Source organism: Nyctereutes procyonoides, unplaced genomic scaffold (genome assembly GCF_905146905.1).
Source record: "Nyctereutes procyonoides isolate TBG_1078 unplaced genomic scaffold, NYPRO_anot_genome, whole genome shotgun sequence".
Lineage (NCBI taxonomy): Eukaryota > Metazoa > Chordata > Mammalia > Carnivora > Canidae > Nyctereutes > Nyctereutes procyonoides.
Window position 1 is genome coordinate 1,216,265 of NW_026575049.1, and position 24,857 is coordinate 1,241,121.

The 24,857-nt window shown below is 51.8% G+C and overlaps 1 protein-coding gene across 1 annotated transcript; it reads right to left on the reverse strand.

Annotated features, from left to right (window-relative positions):
* Positions 1-4,662: 4,662 nt before the first annotated feature.
* Positions 4,663-24,502, reverse strand: MYO1A (myosin IA). The gene is made up of 27 exons (XM_055328373.1): positions 24,389-24,502; positions 24,140-24,255; positions 23,782-23,876; positions 23,476-23,580; positions 23,240-23,286; positions 23,008-23,071; positions 22,702-22,800; positions 20,632-20,735; positions 20,367-20,514; positions 19,769-19,887; positions 19,607-19,693; positions 17,562-17,627; positions 17,303-17,407; positions 14,883-14,945; positions 14,473-14,673; positions 14,077-14,303; positions 13,504-13,704; positions 13,152-13,242; positions 12,546-12,695; positions 12,368-12,436; positions 11,843-11,917; positions 7,239-7,373; positions 6,424-6,530; positions 5,900-6,032; positions 5,643-5,795; positions 5,341-5,468; positions 4,663-5,047 (listed from the first exon to the last, which is right to left on the reverse strand). Exons 1-27 carry the CDS (start codon positions 24,500-24,502, stop codon positions 4,924-4,926), a joined length of 3,126 nt encoding a protein of 1,041 aa, XP_055184348.1. The 3' UTR covers positions 4,663-4,923.
* Between the last annotated feature and the right edge of the window lie 355 nt (positions 24,503-24,857).

A 24,857-nucleotide genomic window follows, 5' to 3' on the forward strand; every position in this document is an offset into this window, starting at 1 on the left:
TCAGTAGGAGACTCTGTTTCCTCATTATTCACCCATCAGCTCCTCGCCCTTTAACCCTTCAGACTACTGCCAGGCCCGCAGAATTTCAAGCAGGTACTTCTCTGGCCAGGACCACCCCCAGGACAACCAGACCCAGGCCCCTGAGCAGTGGGAGGTGAGTCTGGCTTCCCTTCCCGCCCCATTTCTCCCTCTGTCCTTCCAGCTGCAGCTGACCCCTCACCTAGGACCTCAGACCAAGTGAAGGTCGGTACTTCTCCCCTGCTACCAATGCAGAAGCTTCCAGTGTCTGTCTCCCTCCACCACTTCTCCAGCGGTAACACCTCCTTCCCATGCCACTGCTTCTCGACCCCTGAATCAACCTGATTTAGTCGCATCCTTCTAGAATTCTAACTTCTACCCCTCCTGCTAGGAAAGGAGGAACAGAACACCGTGGTGAGCCCCCCCCCCCCCCCCCCGCCAGTCCAGCACTGATCTCCGCATTGCCTCTTTTTATCATACGGTTCCGTGTTTTCTCCTCTCTAATCTGCCTCCCCGCAGCCCAGGCATCTTCTCCCTGACATTTCAAGTCTCTCTTTCATGGCCCACTCTGTTGAGGGGGCTCATGGGGCTCCCTTTGTACCCAAGGTAGAGCCCCAGAGGACAGTCAGAGCCAGAGTTGGGACAGAAGGAGAACCGGAGAGAGAAGACCTGCTCAAGGGAACGGGCTGGGGGTGGGGGCAAAGTGAAAGCACTTTCAGAGCCTATTTCCTATTTTTCAGGTAAGGAAATTGGCTCCCTCGGGAGAAGGTGAGACTCTTGATCTCAGGGTCATGAGTTCAAGCCTCACGTTGGGGAGATTCCTTAAAAATAAAAAAAATCTTTAAAAAGTTTAGTCCTGTGCTCCACAATATATAGCTACTGGAGAAGAGCCACAAATTTGGGGGGTGTTGTTGTTTTCATTCCAAACCTCCCCTTCATTTTACTGCACTGGTAGGAACTTTGACCAGTAGGAGAACAGTTAACTCTCCCAGAGGGAGTGGTGGACCTTTCTCTGCGAGACCTGGAGACCTGGACCTTGTGCTCTTCTACTGCTTGGGCTGGGAAGAGAACCGGCCGTTGCATATTTGCTACAGAGACTCCCACTCACCACTGCCTTCCCCAGTCACCCTACTTAAAATGACCACCCTTTCACACTCCATATCCCTCTTCTGTTTCTTCTCTCCATTTATTACATCCAATATTCTAAATGTTTCACTTATAGCCTGTCTACCCGCACACCCCCCTCCCCACCTCCCAGAATGTCAGCGTTACACTGGCAAGGACTTTTGTCTGTTCTGGTTACTACTGGATATCCCTAGCTCTGTAGTGTTTGGCATATTTTAGGTGCTCAGTAAAATTGATTTAACAAAACAGGAAGCCCGAGCCTGCCTTCTTGCTCTGCAGCCCACAGGGTGGATCCTCCTAAGAGCCTCTCAAGTGCTGCTAGGGTCCTGAAATGTCCTCTACACTCCCAACACCCCCACCCTGGGACTTGAGCCATACAGAAAGAAGTCACTCTGTACATGGCCCCATGGTCACGCTGCAGTGAGGGCAGCAGCTGAGTCTCAAGGCCCCTTTATTATGTGAGAGGCTAATGGGGTCTCATTGGGAAGCCCGGGTGGCTCAGCAGTTTAGCGCCGCCTTCGGCCGGGGGCTGATCCTGGAGACCCAGGATCGAGTCCCACATCAGGTTCCCTGCATAGAGTCTGCTTCTCCCTCTGCCTGTGTCTCTGCCTCCCTCTCTCTCTCCCTCTCTCTCATGAATAAATAAATAATATCTTAATAAAATAAAGCTTCTCATTTTCCAGCTAATTACAGTGCTGTATGGGCCAAGCCTGGGCCAGGACCCCGGGTTGGGAGCCTTTGGTGGGATGAGGGGTAGAAGCTAGAGCCTATTTACATGTAAATGGCACTGATAGGGTCTGCCTTTGAGAAGCTCAGGTGCAGTCCTAATTGGATGCAGCCATCTCCTACCTCCTCTCCTCCCCCTATCAATCTGGGGAAGTCCAAGCTGGTCCAGCTGGATGGAAGGGGGGAAGCAGGGAGGGGAGTGTTAGACGGAGGGCTGAGGACGAAAGCCTCCAGGGTCCCATCTCTGAGGTCTGAGGCAGCCTCTCTCCACCACCAACCCCCCATCCCTGCCGCCATGCCCTGAACCAGACAAGCAGGGCTTCAGCAAAGGTCCACCATGAATAATGTCCTTTGATGATGCAGCATCTCACAGAGGATGGCAGGAGCCAAGGATGGGGGGAGCAAGGGGATGGCAGGGAGAACTGGTCACCCCTTGATCTCTGGGATTAGCAAAGACTTGAAAGAGCTAATACTAAACTAAGCCAGAAAGGTGATGAGGGAGGGAGGCTTTGAAGGCCTAGGCAGGCAGGGCTTCATCCTGCCCACAAACCGTATGCCAAAGGCGTGGAAAGTGCGTGTTGCAGCTCCAGAGCACCTAGGTGGTTTTTCCCTTGACACTTTTCCTTTGAGCCACATCTCAGACAGCTGTCAGTGACCTAGAGGAGCGGGGTCCCTAGCAGGTCCTCCCTCTAGAGCTCCCCCTCTTCGTTGCTGGGGTGGGCTGGAGATGAGGCCAGGAAAATGTGTGTTCCTTGAGTTGCACTGCGATGGGGTTTGTGGCCGTTCCCGGGGTCGAAGCAGGCAAGGGGAGCATGTTGTGCAGGCAGGATGACCCGCAGATGTCCAGCACGTGCACAACCAGGGCGCAATGGGGACGGACGCCTCGGCATCCTGGGGGTGAGTCGTGGGGTGGGGAGGGAGAGGCAGGCGCGCAGGACCAGGAGAGTGGGACGAGGGCAGCTTCAGAGTCCTGCAGGGTCCTGCGGGGGAGGGGGGGCGCCCAGAGGCTGCCCACAGCCCTCAGCAAGGAACTGGAGGAGCCTCTGCTTTCTGGCAGAGGAAATAGGCTGAGCCAGGGAGACCGAGGAGAGCTGGCCTGAGCTGAGGTGGAATGGCTCCCCGGGGGGCTAGCCAGGCCTTGGGGTCGTGGGCCTGGCCGAGCAGGGAGGCCGCAGAACTGCACCTCTGGGGACACGCTGCAGTGACCCAAGCTCTGCAGCACAGGTGGGGCACCTGAGCCCCTGGAGGCTCCCCCCTCAAGTAGGCCCAGAAGAGAAGAGGGGCAGAGACAGGAAACTCAGGAGCCCCCAGCCTTCCTCAGAGGAGCACCCCCGGGTGGAGGGAGGGCAGGGGAGACTCCACTGGCCTTCCCCCCACTTCCCCAGCCCGAGAGCCCAGGAAGGGCACGGGATGGGGAGCAGCAGCTGCACAGCCTCCTGAAATTGCTTCTGCAAATGACCAGACACTTCACTGGGTAAGTGACGACAATTTGGGCCCTGGGAGCAGGAGGCGAGGCGGAGCAGGGGCGGGCAGGCTCTGGTGGGCACCCCTGCCACACTGGCCCTCCAGCCCGGTTCTGGGAAGTCAAGGAGTCAAGGGGGGGCTGCGGGGAGGCTGACTCAGGACGCAGCGCCCCCCCCCCCCCCCCCCCCCCCCCGTTGGCCGGGGCTGAGCCAGCTGAGCTGAGCTGGCTCCGGCTGCTCCTAGTGCTCCCGGTGCTCCCAGTGCTGGGGAGGGGGGGTGCCAGGGGGGCTCAGCGGGGCGAGGCTGAGGTGCAGGCCACAGGAGACGCTCCTCGGGCTCCCGCCGCCCAGGCTGCAGGCAGAGGGAAAGCTGGACCTCAGGGCTCCAAGAGCTCGGTGGGGGAGACGGGGAGGGAGGGAGGGATGGCGCCAGGAAGGAGAGACATCCAGAGGCAGGAACAACAAAGGCCTCACGGAGCAAGAGTCTACATTTTACTGCAAGCGCAGGAGCTGCTTGCTCCCTATAGGTAGCGATGACGGGGGTGGGAGAGCCTGAGCAGAGCAGAGTCTATAGGAAAGGGAGATTAAGGGGGAGGGGAGATGTTCAAAGCATTATACACGACATTACGTGTCACTATTAGAGCCCACGGAGACGGGACAACGAGATGGTGTGAGACAGCTGAAAATCAAGGAGAAAATAATGGCGATGATGATACAGAGAAAATAAATGAAGACAAGAGGGAGGAGACTCGTCATAAGGGTGGGAGCGGCTGGGTCCGGGAGCCTCCCGCCCCAAGTGCCACCAGCTGCAGCCCCAGCTGCGGGGGCAGAGATTAGCAAAACTGTGGGCAGAAGCCTGGCATCGCTGGTGTGTGGGAAGGAAGAGGATGCTGGGGGCAGAGCCCAGGGATGAGCTTGAGGATGGAGGGGGCAGGGAGCTCCTGGGTGCAGGGGACCCTGCATTCCCCAGCTCACCTCAGCTCACATAAGCCCTCCAGCCTTGGGCCTCTTTTCAGGCTAAATCTCCAAAGGATCCTAGTTTCCGACAGGACAGGGATCCTCACTTCTTCCCTCCAGGGACACACTTAATGAATCAGCCCATTGGCCACCTGGGACCTGAGCCCCATAGCTAGCTGCGCCACCCCCACCCGAGGCTCTCCAAACCCTGCCAGAGCGCAGCCGGTCAAGGAGCCCGAAGACAATTTCCCTTCTTTTCCATTCTTATTATCTGTATTTGCTAGCTCCAAGGAGCCCGAGGAGGGCAAGGGGGTGAGGGCAGACAAAATACAAGCCCTGCAAAGGTGGGGGAACAGGGACCCACCCACACTAATCAAATGTTTGGGAAGTCACTTGTTTTATTAGTGAGCAAGGAGGTTGAGGGTGGGAGGAAGCTAAGTTCTAAGGGAGAGGGGACTGGAAGAGCTTGGGAGAGGAAAGGTCCTCTTCAAGGGTTCTTCAGTCTCTGAGCCCCATACAAGGGTCAGAGGGGTTGGACATGAGATCCCCCCACAAACGTGGGTGGGTGGGTGGGTGGGATTGGCCCTGATCCAGGAAACGAAGCTGCAGTCTCTGTTAAGCCTCCACCTCCACGCTATACAGTCACTTCCAGGCAACGGCTCCCTTTCTTCTTGCAGCTTAGCTTGCCATTTTTACCACCCTCAGCGCCCTGGATGACCTTGACATCCACTCTGTTCTCCTTGAACTTCAGTGAGAATCTGGACGGGGAATAGAGAGAGGGGTAAAGCCCATCCCCCCATCCCCTCACCCCTACTCCCATATTTGCACGATGGCTTTCCCTCCCCTTCCTGAAGGTAGTACATCTCCTCCCCTCGAGTCAGAAGACTCAGGGCCCCAGAGAACTTGGGTGGGGAGACTAAGAAGCACCTCCGAGCCTTGCCCTGACGGAGTGTGCTTCAGTTTCTGACTACACAAATTCTCCTGGTCACAATGACCAACAGCTTGGTCATCTGTCCCCAAGCTGGCCCTCAGCACCAGCTCATGGCCTTACTTCTCAGTCACGGTGACTGGAAGCTGCTTCTGTGTGGCATCCAGCACAGCCTGGTACATTTTGGTTAGTAGTTCAATCAGATGTTCGCTGACCAGCAGGAAATCCCCCTTGGAACCCACTGATGATATCTTAGGAAGGGGGAAAAGAATGAGGAAGGGATTCATTTTTCTTCCATAGGAGCAGGCTGAGAGGCATTGAAGGCCCAGAGTGAGGGGTCTGGGCCCCATCACCTCCAGCCCACCCCGACCCTGGGATGCCTACCACCTCCAGTGTGAGGGCCTGCACCCCTGGAGCTCTGATACCTCACTCAGATGTAAGCTGAAAAGCCCATCCTTGAAGCTGGTGACTGACACCCCAGCCACATTGTCCAGCGCAATGACAGTTCTGGCCTGGGAACTCTTGGTGTCTATGAGAATCACATGCCCCTTGGTCAAGAGAAGAGTTCGAGAGGAAGTCTAGGGACAGAAGAGGGAAGTGTGAGGAAGGGTGAGGGCTAACCCCCACCCCTCCAGCTAGCAGCCCCAAGGCTCTGGAGCAGGCTCAGGACGCCAGCCTTCACCTTGCCGTTGCCACGATTGACCTTCTTCACAGTGTCCGCCATCAGAATGGGCCCTTCCGCCCCACCCTTCAGCTTCTGCAGCTTGGGGTTCCCTTGCAGCCCAATGTAGTCACCGTGGAATGGGATCGGGACGCTGAGGACACACAGGAGGTATGCAGTGGAGCCTCAGTCCCTGCCCCTGACCCCCAAGGCCCAGCACCTCCCCACAGTGAGGCCCCATCCTAGTCCTCTTGTGCCTCTTTTCCCATCTTCCACCCTATCCTCCATCTCAGTGGTTCTCAGAGCATGGTCCAGGACCAACAGCCGCGCCCCCTGGGGACTTGTTAGAAAGGCAAATTCTTGGGCCCACAGCCCCAGACCTTCTGATTCAGAAACTTTGAGAAGGGGGTGGAGCAGTCTGGGTGTTATCAAGCCTGCCAGGTGGTGCTGATGCACATTCAAGTTTGGGAACCACCACCCTATCCCACCTGGAGGATCCTCTCTGTGCTCTCAATGGACATGCACAGGGCCTGAGGGGCCCTCACCTCTGGGGGTAGGAAGCCTTCTTGTCCTTGAACAGTTCGCTGGCACAGAGCTTCTCCTTCAGGATCTCTACCTGCTTCGGGGACAGCCGATCCCGGAATCTCTTGCACTGTGATGGGGAGGGTCGGGGCTAAGCTCAGGGAGTCAAGGGGCTGGGGGGTTGGGAGGGTACTCTGAGAGGTGGAGGGAGGGCAGGGACTGGAGAAGAGGAGAGACAGGGAATGGAAGAGGCTCTAGCACTTCAGAGAGGGCAGGGCTGGGGGAGCATTGGGGGCTGAGGGACTCTGGGGGAGAGGGATGGAGATGATCAAATGCCAGCCCTAGGAGGGAAGGCTGTATGCCCAGCACACAGCGCAAGGCCTAGTCTAGAAGATCCTCGATAAGTATTTCCCGATGGCAGAACACTATGCTGAGTGCAATAAACCAGACATTAAAGGACAAATGTACGATTCTACTTATATGAGGTGCCTAGAACAGTCGGACTCAGAGAAAGTAGAGTCTACATGCCAGGGGCTGGAGGAGTGGGGGGTTACTGGTACCGGGTACTGGTACAGTACTGGGGGTTACTGTCTAATGTGTTCAGAGTTTCAGTTTGGGAGGATGAAAAATAGTATGGAGATGAGTAGTAGTGATGGTGGCACAACAATATGAATGTGCTTAATGCCACGGAACTGTCTACTTAAAAATGGTTAAAATGGCCAGGTTTGTCAGGTATGCTTTAAAAAAAAAAAAGGTGGAAGAGGGAGGCAGAAGAGGAAAATCAGAGGGAGGAGGGGAAAAAGACAAATGAGAGGAGAGGCTCCCTGGCCCCACTCACCTTCCAGTGGTAGAAGAGCTTCTGCAGCTCCTGGTTAGCCGTGTGGAAGTACCTGTATGGGGCAGCTGGCCACGTTCTGTCCAGGATGTTGGTAGATGGCAAATTGTTCTTTAGCCCCAGCAGGAACTTCTGTGTCTAGATTGGGAATGCAGATGGGGGGGGGGCGGGGGGCGCGGGGGAGATTGGGAGTGGACTGATGAGAAGAAAGACCCCCCAACAGACAAATTCTCATCCAGATCCTGCTACTAAAAAAGAGGGAGGCCACCCAGAGGGAGAAGCATGGAGGCTGGCTAGTAAGAGCATGCATGGGAGACCGAAGGGAGGGAAGGATTAGTTCCAAGTAGGGAACCAGGGTCGTGAGGTGAGAGGAACCAAGATGAAAACTGGCCTCCATATTTTGCCCCTATAGCTGTCTCACTTCACACATGCCTACAGCTGGCCGCCACTGTCTGCAGTGGCCATCTCCCCTCCTCACTCATCAGTCAAGCCCAACACCTCAACCTGGCATTAGAAGTCTTCTACTGAGAGCCCAGCCTCGTGCTGCAGGATCCCCTGCACAATCTCGGCACACCTCTGAGACAGGACTCCTTATCCTGGCCTCCAACCAGCCCATGCATCATCACTCTGTGCCTTAGCCTATTCTACTCTCAGCTCAGCCCTGCCCACTCAGATCCTACCTGTCCTTTGAGATGTAGTTCAAAGTCCTCCTGGATTCCCCAAACCAAGGCTGCCTCTCCTTTCTCTGAAGCCCCATGGCACTTGGTCTATACTTCTGTGTTTGGACTACTGTTATTTGCATGGAAAACTTTTTCCTCTTCTAGACAGCGAGTTCTTGGGGGTCTGGATCCCCAGCTGAGTTTTTTTTCCCCCACCATTCCACATTTATTGAGTGTCTGCTCTATGCTTGACACTGTTCTAGGTATGGAGACACAGCAATGAACAGAGCAGGGTCTATATTCCCATTGAGCTTACTTACATTCTACTGGGGGTGGGAAAGGAGACAACCCACAGCAAGTGAACATATCATGTAATGTCAGATAAATTTATATGCTATGCTGCAAAAAGAAGCTGGCCCTGAAACAGGAAATGAGTGATAGCATATTCCAGAAACAAAAAGAGTGACTGGACTAAATCGAGCAAGAGGAGATCAGAGAGTTGGCTGGTCAAGTACAGGTCATGAAGGGCCTTGTAGGCTGAGATAAGAACACTGGTTTTTATTCAGAGTGAAACAGAACACCATAAAGGATTTTAAGGGAAAGAGTGATATAATCTGACTTAATATTTAAAAAATTTATACAACTTATTGTCTTATTTTGAAAGCTTTTTAAAAAAGATTTTATTTATTTGAGAGAGAGAGAGAGAGAATGAGCAAGGGGGAGGGGCAGAGGAAGAAGGAGAAGCAGACTCCCCGCTGAGCAGGGAGCCTGACACGAGGCTCTCCATCCCAAGGCCCTGGGATCACAACCTGAGCTGAATGCAGATGCTTTACCAAACGGAGCCACCCAGGTGCCCCTGAAAGTTTTTAAACTTACATAAAAATTTACAAAAACATTACAGCAAACAATTGTATACCATATACTCCTCCCTAAATTCACCAACTGATATTAACACCTTGCCCTACTTGCAGGCTCTCTAACACATGCACACATATATAACAAATGGGTATAAATATATAAATACACACACATATGCACATATAGATAAATCTTTGCCACCATATCATCCTAAAGTAGGTTATAGAAATCATGACATTTTTTTCCCTAAGACTTAAGCATGTATCTTCCAAGAACTAGGACATTATTCTATACAAATCATAATTCCTCCTCCAATGTAAGAAGACTAACGTTAATTAGATACACTCATCCAACAGCAATGCATGTACAAATTTCTCCTAATGTCCTTTATAAACTTCTAAAAATGTCCTTTTAGGGGGAATCCCTGGGTGGCGCAGCGGTTTAGCGCCTGTCTTTGGCCCAGGGCGCAATCCTGGAGACCCAGGATCGAATCCCATGTCGGGCTCCCGGTGCATGGAGCCTGCTTCTCCCTCTGCCTGTGTCTCTGCCTCTCTCTCTCTCTCTCTGTGACTATCATAAATAAATAAACATTTTTAAAAAAAGAATTTTAAAAATAAATAAATAAAAATGTCCTTTTAAAAAAAGTTTTGTGTTTATTTTTCCTGTTCTAGGATCCAATCAAGTTTCACCCATGTTTAGTCTCCCGCAATCTAGAACAAGGACCCCTAAGTCTTTATAGCCCAGGGAGCACCCAGCACTCTGTTTGTGAGGTAGACCTGAAGATAAAGAAAATGGCTTGCTCTTGGGGCGCCCAGGCTCAGTAGGTTAAGCGGCCAACTCTTGATTTTAGCTAAGGTCATGATCTCAGGGTCCTGAGCTCGAGCCCCACGTCAGGCTCCACGCTCTGCTCAGGATTCTCTCGCTCCCTCTGCCCCTCCCCCACCTCTCTCTGCCTTACTCACTCATGCTCTCTTTCTCTAAAATAAATAAATTATTTTAAAAATGACTTGATTTTTGAACACTTCCATGTTTTGGGTATTTTTATAAAAAATGTTCTACTAAGACATTAGTTTAGAAAAATTATAATAGAAAAAGGCAATACACTCAGTATATTGCTGTACCCCTCTAAGAACTATCCAAGCTCTTTGATTCTTCCACTACAAAGATCTAGCAGGCTTGGTCTAATCACCTTAGACCTTCGTTTAAGTCCCCAGTCCTTGGTCTGGTCTAGTTTGATTTAATTCAATAAACATTCCTAAGCATTTCATGCAATCCCCCATGTTCTAATTGATGTGGAACCTCTGAGGGTTTTCTTTTTTTAAGTGTTTGTTTTTTCTAGATCTAGAAAGTCCTGCCTTTCCCTTTATAGCCCTTCTGCCCTGAGTAGGCCTCTATGGGTGGTGGTGGGGGGACAGTGTGGGGAGACAATCTCAGGCAGGCGTTAAAACTCTGGAGTCAAAGAGTTTCTATCCCAGCTCTCTTGCACTTACCACACGTGGGACCCCTAGTGAGTTACTCAGCCTCTCTAGGCCTCAGTTTTTTACCTACAAAATGTGGGAAAGACAAGAGTCTACCTCACAGGATTTTTGAGAGCATTAGAGTTAATGCATGTGAAGGGCTTAGCGCATAGTAAGTGTTCAAAAGATAATAAGTATCAGCATTAGTCATAGGCAAGGCAACAGCAGAATACAGACTAGTTAGAAACACTGGAGGAATCGAAGCCGAGTGGCCCCTGTATGCATGCTTCTGCAGGGGTTGTGATTCAATGAGATATTAGTCTAAACCCAACAGCTCCTGGGGTGACATTCAGCAGATGCCTGATAATGTACAGGTGAAAGAAAAGGTAGAGGAAGGATCAGTCTGGAGATAAGTGTCAAATCAGATTGCAGGCCTCAGGTATGCAGCAAGACAGCACGTCCTCTAGGAAGGCAGCCGCCCTACAGCCAGCTCTAGACACAGGCAATGGAAGAGGGCTGGGAAGATGGAACCTCCCTGGGGCGAGAGGGGGGCACAGTGAACACTTAGGGAGGCGATAAGGAGACCAGAGACCCCATTCCACAATTCGACCTAGGAATCCCGCCTCTCCAACCACAAAGGGGAGCTCCAGTGTATCTCACAAGCATAATTAGTAAGAGTCCTAACAACTGTCAAAAACAGAATCAGCAGAAGCCAGTTCTCTTTTACCGCAGCCCTCTGTCCAAGATGTCTTGCTCTCCCTCCCTCTCTCTGGCCTTTCTCAAGGTTTTGCTGGAAATGCTCCTAGCTACCTGTCTGCTGTCCCTCACCACTCTTCAGGAGCACCGTCGCTATTGGGTGGACCAGCCTCCTCTGTCTGCTTTTCTCTCACTGGAAACTGCCCATAGTTTGATGTCCTGGCTTCGTCCTGCCACCTGGAGTCAAGTCTTCCAGAATTAAGATCTTTCCTGAGATTTAATTTTTGGACTCACTTGCTCTAGTTTCAGAGGAGGTGGAAGAGAGATATGATTCCTCCACCTTCACCCCAACCCTAAAATGGATCTTGGAAGGCTGGGTTAATTCACCCTGTGTGCATCCTCACAGCACTCTTCCACGAGGCTCAGACTCTTCCACTGTTGTTAACCACCCAGCCCATCTCTTCTCAAACCTATTCACTATGGACCAGTGAGGGTGTGCTGGGGCCCCTTCCCGCCACAAGGTTGCCTGCAGTGTCTGCTCATGCCAGAATGCACGCTGGGACGCTGGAGCCTGCTCCCTCTGGGTTGCTGCCCCATTACGTTGTATCCTAGGACTTAATAATTAAGTACAGGGCAGCCCGGGTGGCTCAGTGGTTTAGCACCGCTTTCAGCCCAAGGCCCAATCCTGGAGACCTGGGATCGAGTCCCACATCAGGCTCCCTGTGTGGAGCCTGCTTCTCCCTCTGCCTATCTCTCTCTCATGAATGAATAAATAAAATCTTTAAAAATAATAATAATAATAAAGTACAAGCAGAGTGGAGAAGCTTTTTGGAGGAAAGCTTTGAGTCACATCTTCTCAAATCCCTCATCTTCCTTTTCCAAACCTGTCCCTCCCTCCTCAACCCCCCACCTTCCACTTTTGACCCTTACCACTTACCATGCTCATGTAGATGAAATTTGCCAAGGTGAGGGCAGCCCCTGATCGGAAGTATTTTCGATAATTCTTGCGGGCCTGGCAAGGACATTCAAGAAAGGAGCCAAAATAAAGATAGACAGTTAGACCTAGAGGAGGTTCTAGAGGAGGTTCTACTGTCTCTCACCCACACAAAGGACACAGAAAGATCAAGAGCCAAGCCGGTGCTGGAGGGAGAGTGTACAGGCAGACACGTTGGCCAAGAGGAGGGCGCTTAAAGCAGCAGGCAGAGCTCTGCCGCCAGGTGGGAGATGCATCCAGGCATACATACTCTCTCCCCAATGCACACCCACACTCCCAGACACACACCAGTGCACCCGGAAACACACCCAGACTCAGACATGCCATCACATCACAGGACGTCCTGGGTGTGGGCAGGACTTGCTTTCTGCTACTATATTTCTCCCCAGCAGCTGGCACAATCCAGGAGAAGCCACATGGGGGAAGGGCCCACGTAGGGTAGGAAACCCCTCTGCAATTCCCCATTACCTTCCACCCTCTCACAAAAGCCTGGATCAACACTGCTGATGCCTTCATCTTCTCGTATCGTTTCTTTTGCTGCAGAAAAGAATAGGACTGTTAGAAGAAACTCCATGTCCCGAACCATCTCTCCTGCTTCCAGTCTCTTATCGGAGTGATGAGGATTGGACTGGGGGGTGACCGATACCATGGTGCCCCGAAACCAGGAGGAGATGAGGATCTGACTCTTGCGCATCAGCTGGTAGTGAGTCCGGCAGCGCCAGCCTCTGTAGACCTTCTGTATGAGCGTGGCCAGCTGCTGCAGGCGCAGGCGCCGCTGCTCTTCCAGGAAGAACAACTGCAGTAATGGGGAAAGAGGGGCAGAAAGGCTGGCCTGGGGAAACTGCGCTGCTCTCCGGTGCCGTGGGTGCCAGGGCCTTCCCAGCCAGTGCTTCCTTAGCACCTTCATTCAGCAGTTCACTCACTCAACAGGCACCTACTAAACTCTGTCCCAGGCCTGTGCTAGGTTCAGACACACAGACAGGAGTGGCACATCCCCCGGAGCCTCAAGAGTCCTAGTTCAGCTAGAGGCACTCAGGGTGGACCTGCAAGCACCTAACTGCCAGGGCTCAGGGCAGGGTGGGAGCCCGAGGATTCAGGTCCCAGGGACAAAGCCCCTGCCGAGAGCAGACTTCCTCACCCACCATCTATCTCCAGTTACAGATGCTGCCCATTACCCCAGCATCTCACTCGTGGGCTCTCCAACCCTTCTGCCTCCCACCCCCGCCAAACACAAGGGGCCCCTCCAACTCACTGTCCTGGGGCTTCTGATGAAAATCTTTGTCTTCCCGAAGGCCACCTCTGAGGACAAGTTCAGGTCCCCCAGGACCTTCTCGACCCCCTCCCTACAGGAACAGAGAGGGAAAGCTGCCCAGGGGCATCCCAAGGAAGGGTCTTCTTTCACCTTTTGTCAACTCCATATACCCAGGGAGAAAAGTTCAGGGCTTGAACAGACTTCAGAACTTCTGAAAAGTGATCATCTATTTCCCCAGGTATCTATTCACAGAGCTTTGGTGATTTCCATGGCACTCTCTGCTCTCTCCCCAGCCCCCAGATGGTTCCCGCCCTGCCCTTCCCTGCTCCCCAGTCTTCCCCAGGGGCCTTACCGGTCTCCCCCATTCCAGCGAGGCCATGTGCTCCGGCTCAGCAGTCGGTACCGTTCCAGGAAGGGCTCGTACCTCTGGCGGTAGGCGTAGCCCGCCCGTCGCACCCGCACATTTTCTAGCAGTCCCAGGTACTGAGTCTGGATGGCCACCAGATCCCAGGAGAACTGACCTCGCTGCTGATGTTCATTGGGCTTTATACACCTTGGGGCAGAAGGGTGCAAGGCACAGGCCTCAGGAGCTTCACCTTTGCAAGCATGACCCATCCTGGTCTCTGGAACCCTATTCTGCACATATTCCCCTTAGTAGAAAAATTTTCAGAGGAAGTGAACACACTGGCCTTCTGAGCTTCGCTCACTGTAGCATGCATGGTCCCTACCAAAGTCTGATGCTCTCCCTGCTATAGGACTCTCAGCAACTCATCTGGCTTTATATTTTATGAGGAAAGGGCCTCTGATGCGGCTTTTCCAGAGACCATCCCACCCCCGCTGCAATGGACAGATTCTATAGCGCACGGAAACTGCATGTGCCATTGTGTATGCTGCATGTCATGTCCCTATATGCCCAGCATGTTACCTGATGTAGTTGGGGTTTTTGGAATACAGGTTCTTCATGAGTATAGCCACAGAACTCTTGAACTGGGCCCCAGCAGTTGGGGGGCGCTTGAGAGATGCCTGCTTGGGATCTCCCTCAGGGAACAAGGACCGAAGGAGGGGGTGCTGGGCCTTCCACATGGCCTGGGACAAGTCCCGGAAGAGTAGGTCATTGTTCTTATCAATGAAGCTGTTCACATTGTAAGTCACCTGTAGAGGAACAGCTATTGGTCTGGAGGCCCATGACCTTGTCCCAGTACTTGGTGCTCCCAGTCTCATCATGAAGAATTCCCAAATATCATCTCCCGGCAGTTTCCTCCCCCATTGCCTTCCACTCATGTCCAGCCCTAGTCTCTACCCTCCAGCCCTGCTGTGTCACCTTGCCCGCATAGTGGCAGATGCGGAAGCAGCTGAGGCCCATGGTGTGGTCATACTGGCGCTGGGCATTCTGGGTGACTTTGCTCTCATAGTGATCGTGCTTGGAGAAAAGCTGGTTCAGCTTTGCTAAGAAGGTGGAGTCACTGACCACCCCAGGCCGTAGGCACTCCTCATCCAACATGGCCAGGATGCCTCGCTGATTCTGGTCAGGGAAACAAGATCAGCCCAACATAGGCCAGGTTCTCCAATATGTCCACATCTTCACTGCCGCCCCACTGCACCTCAGCTTTGTCCTCCTTACCATCCTTACCAAGTGGAGCAGGGGAAGAGGATGGGAGAGACAGGGCAAGGATATTCAGGCAGTTTCTGGAAGAGGAAGTAGGTCTCAGAGATGAGAGAAGGGTAACTCACATGCTCAATGAGGTTGCAGATAATGCCATTATCAAAGTAGTCCACCTTTGTCCATGGTATGCCCTGGCGAGAAGAGACATGACAGGTTACAGGAGCAGGTCCAAGACAAGTCTTCAAAGACCTCATGGGACTCAGGCTTCCTTTCACCCAACCCACAAAGGGCTCAGAAAAATCCTATAGTTAAGAGGGGTGCTTGGTGTGGTTTCTGTTTAGGTTCCCATCCCTTCGACGTTGGTGGAGAATTGGTGGGGTGAGTGGATAGACTCGTGGGAGGACCCAAAGCAGCTGTGAGGGAGTGGGAGATGCTGCAGAGAGCCCTGTAGGTGCTGTGGGGTGGAGAGGGAAGTGTAACACGTTGAGTGAAGGCTAGGATAGGGATTACCCCAGTGTGGGAGGAGGGAAGGGTCCCTGAGTATGTGCAAGAGCAAATGACTGCACTGCTCTTGCAATGACCTATAAAACCAAAGCACATGAGCCAACTTCATCAAACAACACACCTAACTTGATACATCTTCAAAGACCTACATCAATGCTACTCCCACTTGCATCACACTTATCCGGGGAGCTTGGGAAAACAGACTGCTGGGCCCCACCTGCAGGGTTTCTGATTTAGCATGTCTGGGACAGAGCGCAGGAATCTGCCTTTCTAAGAGGGGTTGCTGATGCTACTGGCGCAGGACACAGTTTAAGAGCCACTAATCCACCTGATACTTTGGGATTGTATAGTTAAAGAAAAGAAAAAAGAAACAGCAAGAATGAGGACACCTGGGCAGCCCCAGTGGTGCAGCGGTTTAGTGCCGCCTGCAGCCCAGGGCGTGATCCTGGAGACCCGGGATTGAGTCCCACGTTGGGCTCCCTGCTTGAGCCCGCTTCTCCCTCTACCTGTGTCTCTGCCTCTCTCTGTGTGTGTGTCTCTATGAATAAATAAATGAAATTAAAAAAAATTCCTAGCAGCCTAACCTCAGATGTATTAAAAAAAAAAAAAAAGAATGGGGGCACCTGGGTGGCTCAGTTCGTTAAGGTGCTTCGGTTCCTTTTTTTTTTTTTTTTAGATTTTATTTATTTATTCATGAGAGACCTCAAGAGGCAGAGACATAGGGCAGCCTGGGTGGCTCAGCGGCTTAGCGCTGCCTTCGGCTCAGGGCAGGATCCCAGAGACCCAGAATCAGGTCCTGCTTTGGGCTCCCTGAATGGAGGCTCCTTCTCCCTCTGCCTGTGTCTCTGCCTCTCTCTCTCTCTCTCTCTCTCTCTCTCTCTGTGCCTCTCGTGAATAAATAAATGAAATCGTAAAAAGAAAGGAAAAAAAGAGGCAGAGACACAGGCAGAGGGAGAAGCAGGTGCCATGCAGGAAGCCTGATGCGGGACTCGATTCCAGGACCCCAGGGTCACGCCCTGAGCTGAATGAAGCCAGATGCTCAACCCCTGAGCCACCCAGTTGCCCCAGCTTTTTGAATTTGGAAGTATAGGAATGTATTCTGTATCTGATCGTTTAAATTTTTAAAATTAAAAGATACAACACAACTAAAGAAAACCCTTTCCCCCCGCATCGTGACCACACTGTCTGAAATTCGGCACAGGAAATTCCTGAAGGCTCACAGGCAGCCATCCCTAGGAGGGTTTTGATGAGAGACTTCAGCTGTTCACACTTTGGGGTGGATTAGCTCAATTAGATAGCTTTTCTAACACCTAGTCATAGAAAACAAAGGTCCTCGCGAACCAGGGAAGGAGTGTGGAAATGTTGAGCCACGGGGCACGTCTGAGGAGGAAGTCTGGGATCAGGGTGCTACAAGAGGGGACGCTGACATCAGCCAGGGCTCGAGGAGACAAAGAATTCTGTAACATTAGAGAAAAGCACCGAGAGGGATGTGGTAGGGTGACAAGGCCAAGAGAAATGTCTCCGCTAAATCTGGCTCAAGCGTGCCGCAGGCCACGCACAGCTGTCACCTTACCCTTGTGAGGTCTCCCCACACACACCCTTCCATCAGTGTGACCCTTCTTTGCGTGGCCTGCAGGGGGTGGAGGAGAGGAGCAGGGGGACTGGGGGATGGAGAACAAAAACCAGGACTTCAGGACGCCTGGGTGGTTCGGTGGTTGAGCCTTTGGCTCAAGCTGTGATCCCGGGGATCAGGGATTGGGTCCCACATCGGGCTCCCCATAGGGAGCCTGCCTCTCCCTCTGCCTGTGTCTCTGCCTCTATCTCTGTCTCTCATGAATAAATAAATAACATCTTTAAAAAAATAAAAACAACCAGGGCTTCTGGGTAATGCTAGACTGTTGTTCACCTGTGCAAGGGAAACTTTTTGTCCTTTGTGTTCCCATCTGGGGACAAGTGAGAGGAAATTGTGATGGAGGAAAGGACAGATCTGGCACATGCCCAGAAGTAATTTCCAAGAAGGTAAGTGGGGGAAGGCTCAGCGTACCTCTCTCTCATATTCCTCTTGCTCCTCTTTCAGCGTCATCTCGATGAACACCTGCTGCAGCTTCTCATTGCAGTAGTTGATCACAAACTGCTCAAAGCTATTATCCTGAGGGAGGGAACCCAGTGCAGAGAGGGAGCAGCTCAGCCCAAGACCCTTCCCTCTCGGTCCTACACCTCCCCTCTCTCAAACCACCCCCTTTGAGTCTACACATTCCAAGCCCAGGGGAGCAGGGTGCTGCAATTGGGTGAAGCTCTCTCACCTCTAAAATTTCGAAGCCATAGATATCCAGGACCCCCATTACCTTCTTCTTCTCCCCAACGCCCACCTGAAGGGAAGGAAAAGATAACTCTAAGGATGGGCCTCCTCTGTACACCAGGCCAGGGCCATCTGGAGGGAGGTGATTGGAGCAGAAGGCCAACTCGTGAGATTGACCATGCTGGGGGACACCTGGGTGGCTCAGTGGTTGAGCGTCTGCCTTTGGCTCAGGGACCCCGGGATCAAGTTCTGCATCAGGCTCCCTGGAGGGAGCCTGTTTCTCTCTGCCTATGTCTCTGCCTCTCTCTCTCTGTGTATCTCTAATGAATATATAAATAAAATCTTTAAAGAGAGAGAGAAAGATTGACCACGCTGGGAAAGAAATGTTGTGATTTTATTCTTCTTCCTTCCTGCTAGAGGACAAGCAAAGGAAGGGAGAAGGGAGATATGAACAGATTCCAGGCTGGTGCTCCCAAGGGTGCGAGTCAGGAAGATATTAAGATCCTCTCAGGAAAATAATCATCTCTTAGATTTGTAGAGCATTTTACAAAAAATTCTATGCTCTTACTTCATTAAACCTCATGATAACCCGTAAGGTGTGATTATTCCCATTTTACAGATGAACAAATCAAATTTCAAGAGGGCTAAGCATTTACCCAAACCTAGATTCAAATCCTATTTTCTCCTGCTGCCTTTCAGTAATAGCTTCTGAACTGATGGCATTTTCATGTACAAAATATTTGAACAATAGCTCTATTTTGATCCAATTCACATTCCATAAAATTTACCTTTAAAGGTATATACTTCAGTGGGTTTTTCTGGTATATTCAAAAGGTGTATGACCATCACCACTACCTAATTCCAGAGCATTTTCATTATCCCCAAAAGAAATCTTATACCCCCCCCAAAAAAAGAAAAGAAATCTTATACCCATACCCATTAGTAGTCACTCCAGCTTCCCATCCCCTAAGCCCCTGCTAACCATAAATCTACTCCCAATCTCCATGGATTTGTCTATTCAGACATTTTATATAAATGGAATCATCTAATATGTGCCCTGTGTCTGGCTTCTCCTCCTTGTATGTTTTCAAGATTTATCCATGTTGGGATCCCTGGGTGGCGCAGCAGTTTGGCGCCTGCCTTTGGCCCGGGGCGCGATCCTGGAGACCCGGGGTGGAATCCCACGTCAGGCTCCCTGCATGGAGCCTGCTTCTCCCTCTGCCTGTGTCTCTGCCTCTCTGTCTCTCTCTGTGTGACTATCATGAATAAATAAATAAAATCTTTTAAAAAAAAAGATTTATCCATGTTGAGCATGAATTAGTACTTCTTTCCTTTTTATGGCCAAATAATATCCCATTATATGAATATACCACATTTTGTTTATCTATCATCATCAGATGGACATTTGAGTCATTTCCACTTTTTGGCTAAAAATGAATAATGCCTCTATGAACTTTTGGGTACTGTTTTTTTATTTTTATTTTTATTTATTTATGATAGTCACAGAGAGAGAGAGAGAGGCAGAGACCTAGGCAGAGGGAGAAGCAGGCTCCATGCACCGGGAGCCCAACGTGGGATTCGATCCCAGGTCTCCAGGATCGCCCTTGGGCCAAAGGCAGGCGCTAAACCGCTGAGCCACCCAGGGATCCCCATGGGTACTGGTTTTTAAGTGGACACCTGTTTTCAAATCTCTTAGATATATATCTTAAATATATATCTGGGTGTGGAATTTCTGGGTTATATGGTACATAATTTTATCTGATCCTCACTAAGCCCTGTGAAACAGGTAGGCATTAGTGTCCAATTTTCCAAATCAGGAAACTGAGGCTCAGAATCTCTGTGAAACTGAAAGGCCACACAGCTGGTAAGTAGGGGATCCAGAGAGTCAAACTCAAAAAACCAGAGATGTTTCCACAACAATGCACTATTGGAAGGAACTGTATCCTACCATTCATCCTTCTTACTCTGTTCATCTCAGAACCCAAAGTATGGGAGTGGTGCAGGGCAAGAAAGGTGAGGCAGACAGGAGGGAGGAGAGTAATCTCTTACCTTGATACTCTCATTAATTCGATTCACTATCCAATTGAAAAGGCGGCTGTAGATGTTCTTAGCCAGAGCATCGCGAGCATACTGAGCCTGCAGGGCAGAGCCAGCTCATTAGGATGGCAGCCACAGAAGGGTCCCCAAATCACCCACACATAGGGCCCTTACCTGGATGACATTCAGGGCAGTGACCACCTTCTCTTTGGCTGTTTTCATGGTCCTTGAGCACAAAGCTTTCTCTAGTTCCTCTGAATTCAAACCCACCATTTCCCCAATCTCCTGAACACCTGGGGTGGGGAGGAAATACAGCATGGCCTGGAAAAGGGATTCCCTCCCAGAGAGGGAGGGGGGCTGAGACATGACACTGCTGGGAGACAAGTGCCCCTGGGTCTTGCTGAGGATGTCCTTACAGCCCATCCAGAGCATGGCCCAGGAGAAATCTCTGAGAAGAGAGAGGGAGCTCTGGACACTGAGTGCCTTATCTGCTTTATGAGGAGAATCTCCTGAGGTTCTTTGCAAAGACTCCAGGGAGACTCAGAGAGGTCCCAGAATGTAGGTCTATCAAACTTCATAACCTCATTCCCAAATGCCTCCCTGGGGATTCTCCATGAGTGTGTTTGGGGAAGAACTCAGGAACGGGCTGAGTGACACCGAATGGGAGTGAAGTCAGTTACACAGGAGATGGTGAAAAAATAGAAATTGTAGTAGGAGCTTCAGGGAGCCGCCTGGGGTTGCGGGGGACAGGTACCAGCAGGGTGGTACAGACCTTTCCCATCCCGGATGCTACTGGCTGACACGCCATTGGCCTGGAACTCATCTGCCAGCTCCAAATTCCCGAGCTTCAGAACCAGGGCCGTCACCTCTAGCACCCGCTGAATCTCCTCCTCCGAGAACCCAATCACGGTCATCGCACTCTTGAGGAGAGAGCAGAAATCAGAAGCTGAACTGTGCGGTGCCAGCTCAACGCCTCCCTTCTCAAAGCCAAATCCTGGGCTCCGGGGACAGTCTAAGGGCCCACCCCAGGCACCCACCTGTACAGCCTTGAAGTTGGCAGCGTCGTCCATGCCGTCAACTCTGGACACTTTCTGGTTTAGGTAGGTATAGCCACTTGTGTCTCGCTCAAGCTTTAGGGCCGCTGGGAGGGCCAGTGTGAGGAGAGGGTTAGTACGTGGAGCTCTCAGGAGTCCTCTGGCCTTGACAGCCCCTGCCCTGGCTTGGTTTACTGGCTCATTCAAAGGAACCATTTTCGTTTTAGGCTCTGCCCCAGCCTCCTTTGTGTGGGGATCATTAGTTTCCACAATAATAGACTAAATTTTTAAGCAGTATTTAGGGTTTGCATGTTCTTAATTGTTGGGGTTTTCTTCCGACTTTTATGAAAGAAAAGACTCATTCCACTCTTCTTCCCACCTTCAGTTTCTAAACAATAAAAATAAATAAGCAAACTCTCCACCCTGCTCAGTTCTCAGAGGCTCTGAGAGGACAAGGGTGAGGAAAGAAGGGCGAGCACATATCTCCTACCCAGCCTCAACATCTTACCGTTGGTCAGAGTTAGCTCATTCATTATTTGTTCACTAAGCGCCAACAAGAAGGCAGATGCCATGTTCCCCAATCCTGACCCCTCTTCTGGAAGATTTTCTCTGACGTTGTGGGGCTGAGCCATTCTCTTATGATCCCCATGGTGGATCTCTATCCCAACCCATAACACATGGGCTAGGTTTTTGTTTTTTTCTGTCTCTCCCACAAATGAACAACTTGTGCATTGGGACATTTTCATCTTCATACTCTGTGTGCCTGCCTGGCATGTACAAACTTTTTTCTTTTTAATGAAGGGAACAGTCAAAGCTGTTCACCTGAGATGGGAAGTAATAGGTTAAGCATGGAGCTTGAAGGATATCAATTATCTGTTATTCAAATGATCTGAGAATCAGGGAATATCCCTCAAACTACAGTTTAATGGCAGCTTCCCCAGAAACACAAATTTTGAAACAGGAACCTACTAAAGAGAGGTATCTGGACAAAGAATGAGTCAGAAAGGGCTGATGACACAAGGGAGGTCCCACCCAGACTTAGCTTACATCAATGGGTAACAGAATCAACCAGAACAAGGTACTAGTGCCTATGATTCAGACACACTGAACACAACCAAGACCACTGAGCCAGGAAGGAATAATGAGACCTGCAGGGGCTCTCAAACCGCGGAAATCCCCAGGAAGGGAAAGGAGATAGACACAAGTCCAGCAGAGAACAACCAGAAGCCAAATCGACAGGTCCTTGGGGCCAGATACCCACAGTGCTCACAGCTAGAGGCAGGACTGGCAAGGCCTGAAGTCCCACCAGACTCTGCAGTGATGCCCACCCAGAGCCACCTTGGGCCCATCGAGGATCCAGGGCTCCCTGGGACAAGCAGAGTGTTCTGTGACTTCCCCTCCCATAGCCACCTGCACAGACCTGTTGGCACTCGATCACACTGTATTTTGCAGTGTTTCTGCTTACACATCTGCCATCCCTGGAAGACCGTAAGTTCTCGAGGACATGGTCCATGTCATATTCACTTCTGAATCGCTAGAGGCTAGCACAATGTTCCATCACAGTAAGTGATCAAGAGATGTTTGATGAATGAATAAATGGAACCCCCATAAAACCATCTAAGAAGAGTAAACCAGGGCCAGGGCCTGGATGAGGTGGAGGTAGACCCAGAACAACTTCAACTCCAGCTCATCAAAAGTTCCTGACCACTTATAATATCCTGCATGATTTTCTGCTGAGCTATCAAAAAAGTCCCTTAAACTGAAGGTAGGAAAGAATGAAAAATGGAAATAAGTGTTCTGCTTTTGAAGCCAGCCTGGGGAAAGAGGAACCCAAGCAGGAGAGAGGAGTAAGAGAAGGTCAAGAGGCAAGAAGGCTTCTTCCTAGCAATACAATCCCCGAAAAAGAAGAGAACACAGAGGTCAGGGGATTGTTCCCAACAATGAGCGGATGAGATGCTGAGTGAGGAGCGCAGGAAGAGGAATGAGGGCTCCAGGGGCCTAGAGGGGCCCAAGGCTCTAGGGACTGAACGGAGGTTGGGGCTCTTCTGTCGTGTGTCTGGGACAGGCACATACTCAGCAGGTGTGCATCCGCTCCGGCCAGTAGCTGATAGAAGATGTGGAAGTTCCTTTCTCCTTTGAGCTGCTTCACCACTCGGGATTTCTCAAGCAGATCTGGCGGAGGGGGTTAGAAAATAGCATCCTGAGGAACGGGGAGGACGCCACCGCTTCCCCCCAAGTCTGCCCTTGGCGCTGGCATCCCCCGTGGCTGGGCAGTCTCCTGCCAGCCTACTGTTCCTTCCCACGATAGCAAATGGGCAAAGGGGGAACTGTGGGCCAGGGAGGCGAGAGAGGTGGTGGGCAGCATGGGGAGACACATACAGTTTGTGATGACGCCACCGAGGGGGGATCCCTTGAAGTCAAACTCAACATCCATGTATTTTCCCTTCAGAGGTGAGAGAGACAGAGAGAGAGAGAGAGAGAGAGAGAGAGAGAGAGAGACAGACCTTGCTTCCTCCTCTGCTCACCACCCTGTCTGGCAGGGTCTGTGCCACATCCCTTCTTCTCAAGCCCCCACACCCTCTCCTCCCAGGCCAGGGAGATGGTCACTCACAAATCGAGAGGAGTTGTTGTTGCGAATGGTCTTGGCATTGCCAAAAGCTGCAGAGATGGAGAGAGGGGAGGTGAGGAGATCTGAGGGGAGAGGGGGGCTCTGGAGAAGGGGAAGGAGGAAGGTCTTCTAGCCATCATGCCAGTCTCAGATTTTCCAGGCAGAATGAGAACAGGGCTGAGTGTCTCTGGGGCCAGTAGGGTAGGGCTGGGGTGCACAAGAGAGACTGGAATCCTCACCCTCCAGCACCGGGTTTGACTGAAGCAGCTGCTCCTTCACGGAGTTCACCTGCTCCCCTTTCCCACAGACAGCCGCCACGTAAGACATCACCAGCTTACTAGCCTCTGTGAAAGAGAAACCTTCACATGGATCCCCACCACCCTCCTTAATGCCCCTTAAGTCCCACACCTCACAGCCCTCAGGATCAGACAAGCCGAGAAGGAATTTCTAGGGTGGGGCAGGACCAGTCCTGGCTTGGAAAGAGAAAGAGAAGAGGGAGTAGTTCTAGCAGGGATTGCACGGCCTCCCCTAGCCAGGCGCCTCACCGGTCTTGCCAGCTCCGCTTTCGCCTGTGATGAGGATGCACTGGTCTCGGTCTCGGTCCCTCAGCGACTGGTATGCCACATTTGCCAAAGCGTAGCTTGGGGGGAGGAAGCAGGTGATGACTAAGGTGGGGTTAATCTAGGATACCAGCTTTCACTCCATCTCCAGCCCCCAGAGTCATCCTCCCTCCTCACTTGGACTAGACTGAGGCAGTGGTAGGTCTAGGAAAGGGGCTTCCTGGGGCCAGGGAGAAGGGGGAGGCTGGAGAGCCCCCCTCAGGAGAAAGGATGAAGGAAACTAGGGTGTGTCGCTGTCAGGAAGCTGGGGCCTCCTCAGCCTTCCCTCGGCCACTTTACATACATATGGGGCTTCAGCTCATAGAAGGTATAGTCCTGGTATTTGGCAATGAACTCCGGGCCATAGATGGGCAGCTGTTGGTAGGGATTCACTGAGATCAACACATTCCCAATGTAGGTCTAGAGCCAAAAAAAGGTAAAGAGAATGAGCAGGGGTGGGGGGGTAGGCGGTGTTTGGAGGGGGAGGAAGCCATAGGAGCCCATGAACTCTCTGGCCACGCACCCCCAGCCAGGGGCACCCAGATGCACTCACATAAATCTCCTTGCTTTCATAGCGCAGCTGGAGGTTCTTGAGCAGAGGCTCCTGTTCTAGGGGTTCCAGGAGCACAAGGTCCTCCACCCCCACAGAGCCTTCCAGGAGATTCATGGCCAGAGGATCCTGAGAATAAGGGAATCAGTTTGCTGAAGTCTCCTCAGCTTTAGGGGCCAGTAGCTATGTGGGGGGAAGTGGGCAGAAGGACCTAAGAGAGCCTTCCTCTCCAACTCTTGGCCCTAGAGAGTCCTCAACCCAGGGCGGACTCTGGACTAGCCCAAGCTAGCTGTGGGAAGCTGTGGAAACTCTCCTCCAGTGAGGAGAATCCCCTGCTTCTTGAGTTAGGGCTGGAGGGGTGGGGCAGGGGCGGACACGACCACCTACCTGCCTTTGACCAAGGTAAGGAAGGAACCCAGCAGGCAGCCACAGGGTGGGGTGGGATAGGGGGTGGCACAGTTGTGCTTGCAGG

Bases quoted from the DNA above. Each gene is read 5' to 3' on its own strand.
- MYO1A (XM_055328373.1), bottom strand. From the start codon at position 24,502: ATGAATCTCCTGGAAGGCTCTGTGGGGGTGGAGGACCTTGTGCTCCTG. The intron at 20,736-22,701 runs GTATGTGCCTGT...TGGCCCTCCCAG, and splicing joins AGCGGATGCACACCTGCTGA to CGGCCCTAAAGCTTGAGCGA. The intron at 11,918-12,367 runs GTAATGGGGAAT...TGTCCTTGCCAG, and splicing joins CTTTTGTGAGAGGGTGGAAG to GCCCGCAAGAATTATCGAAA.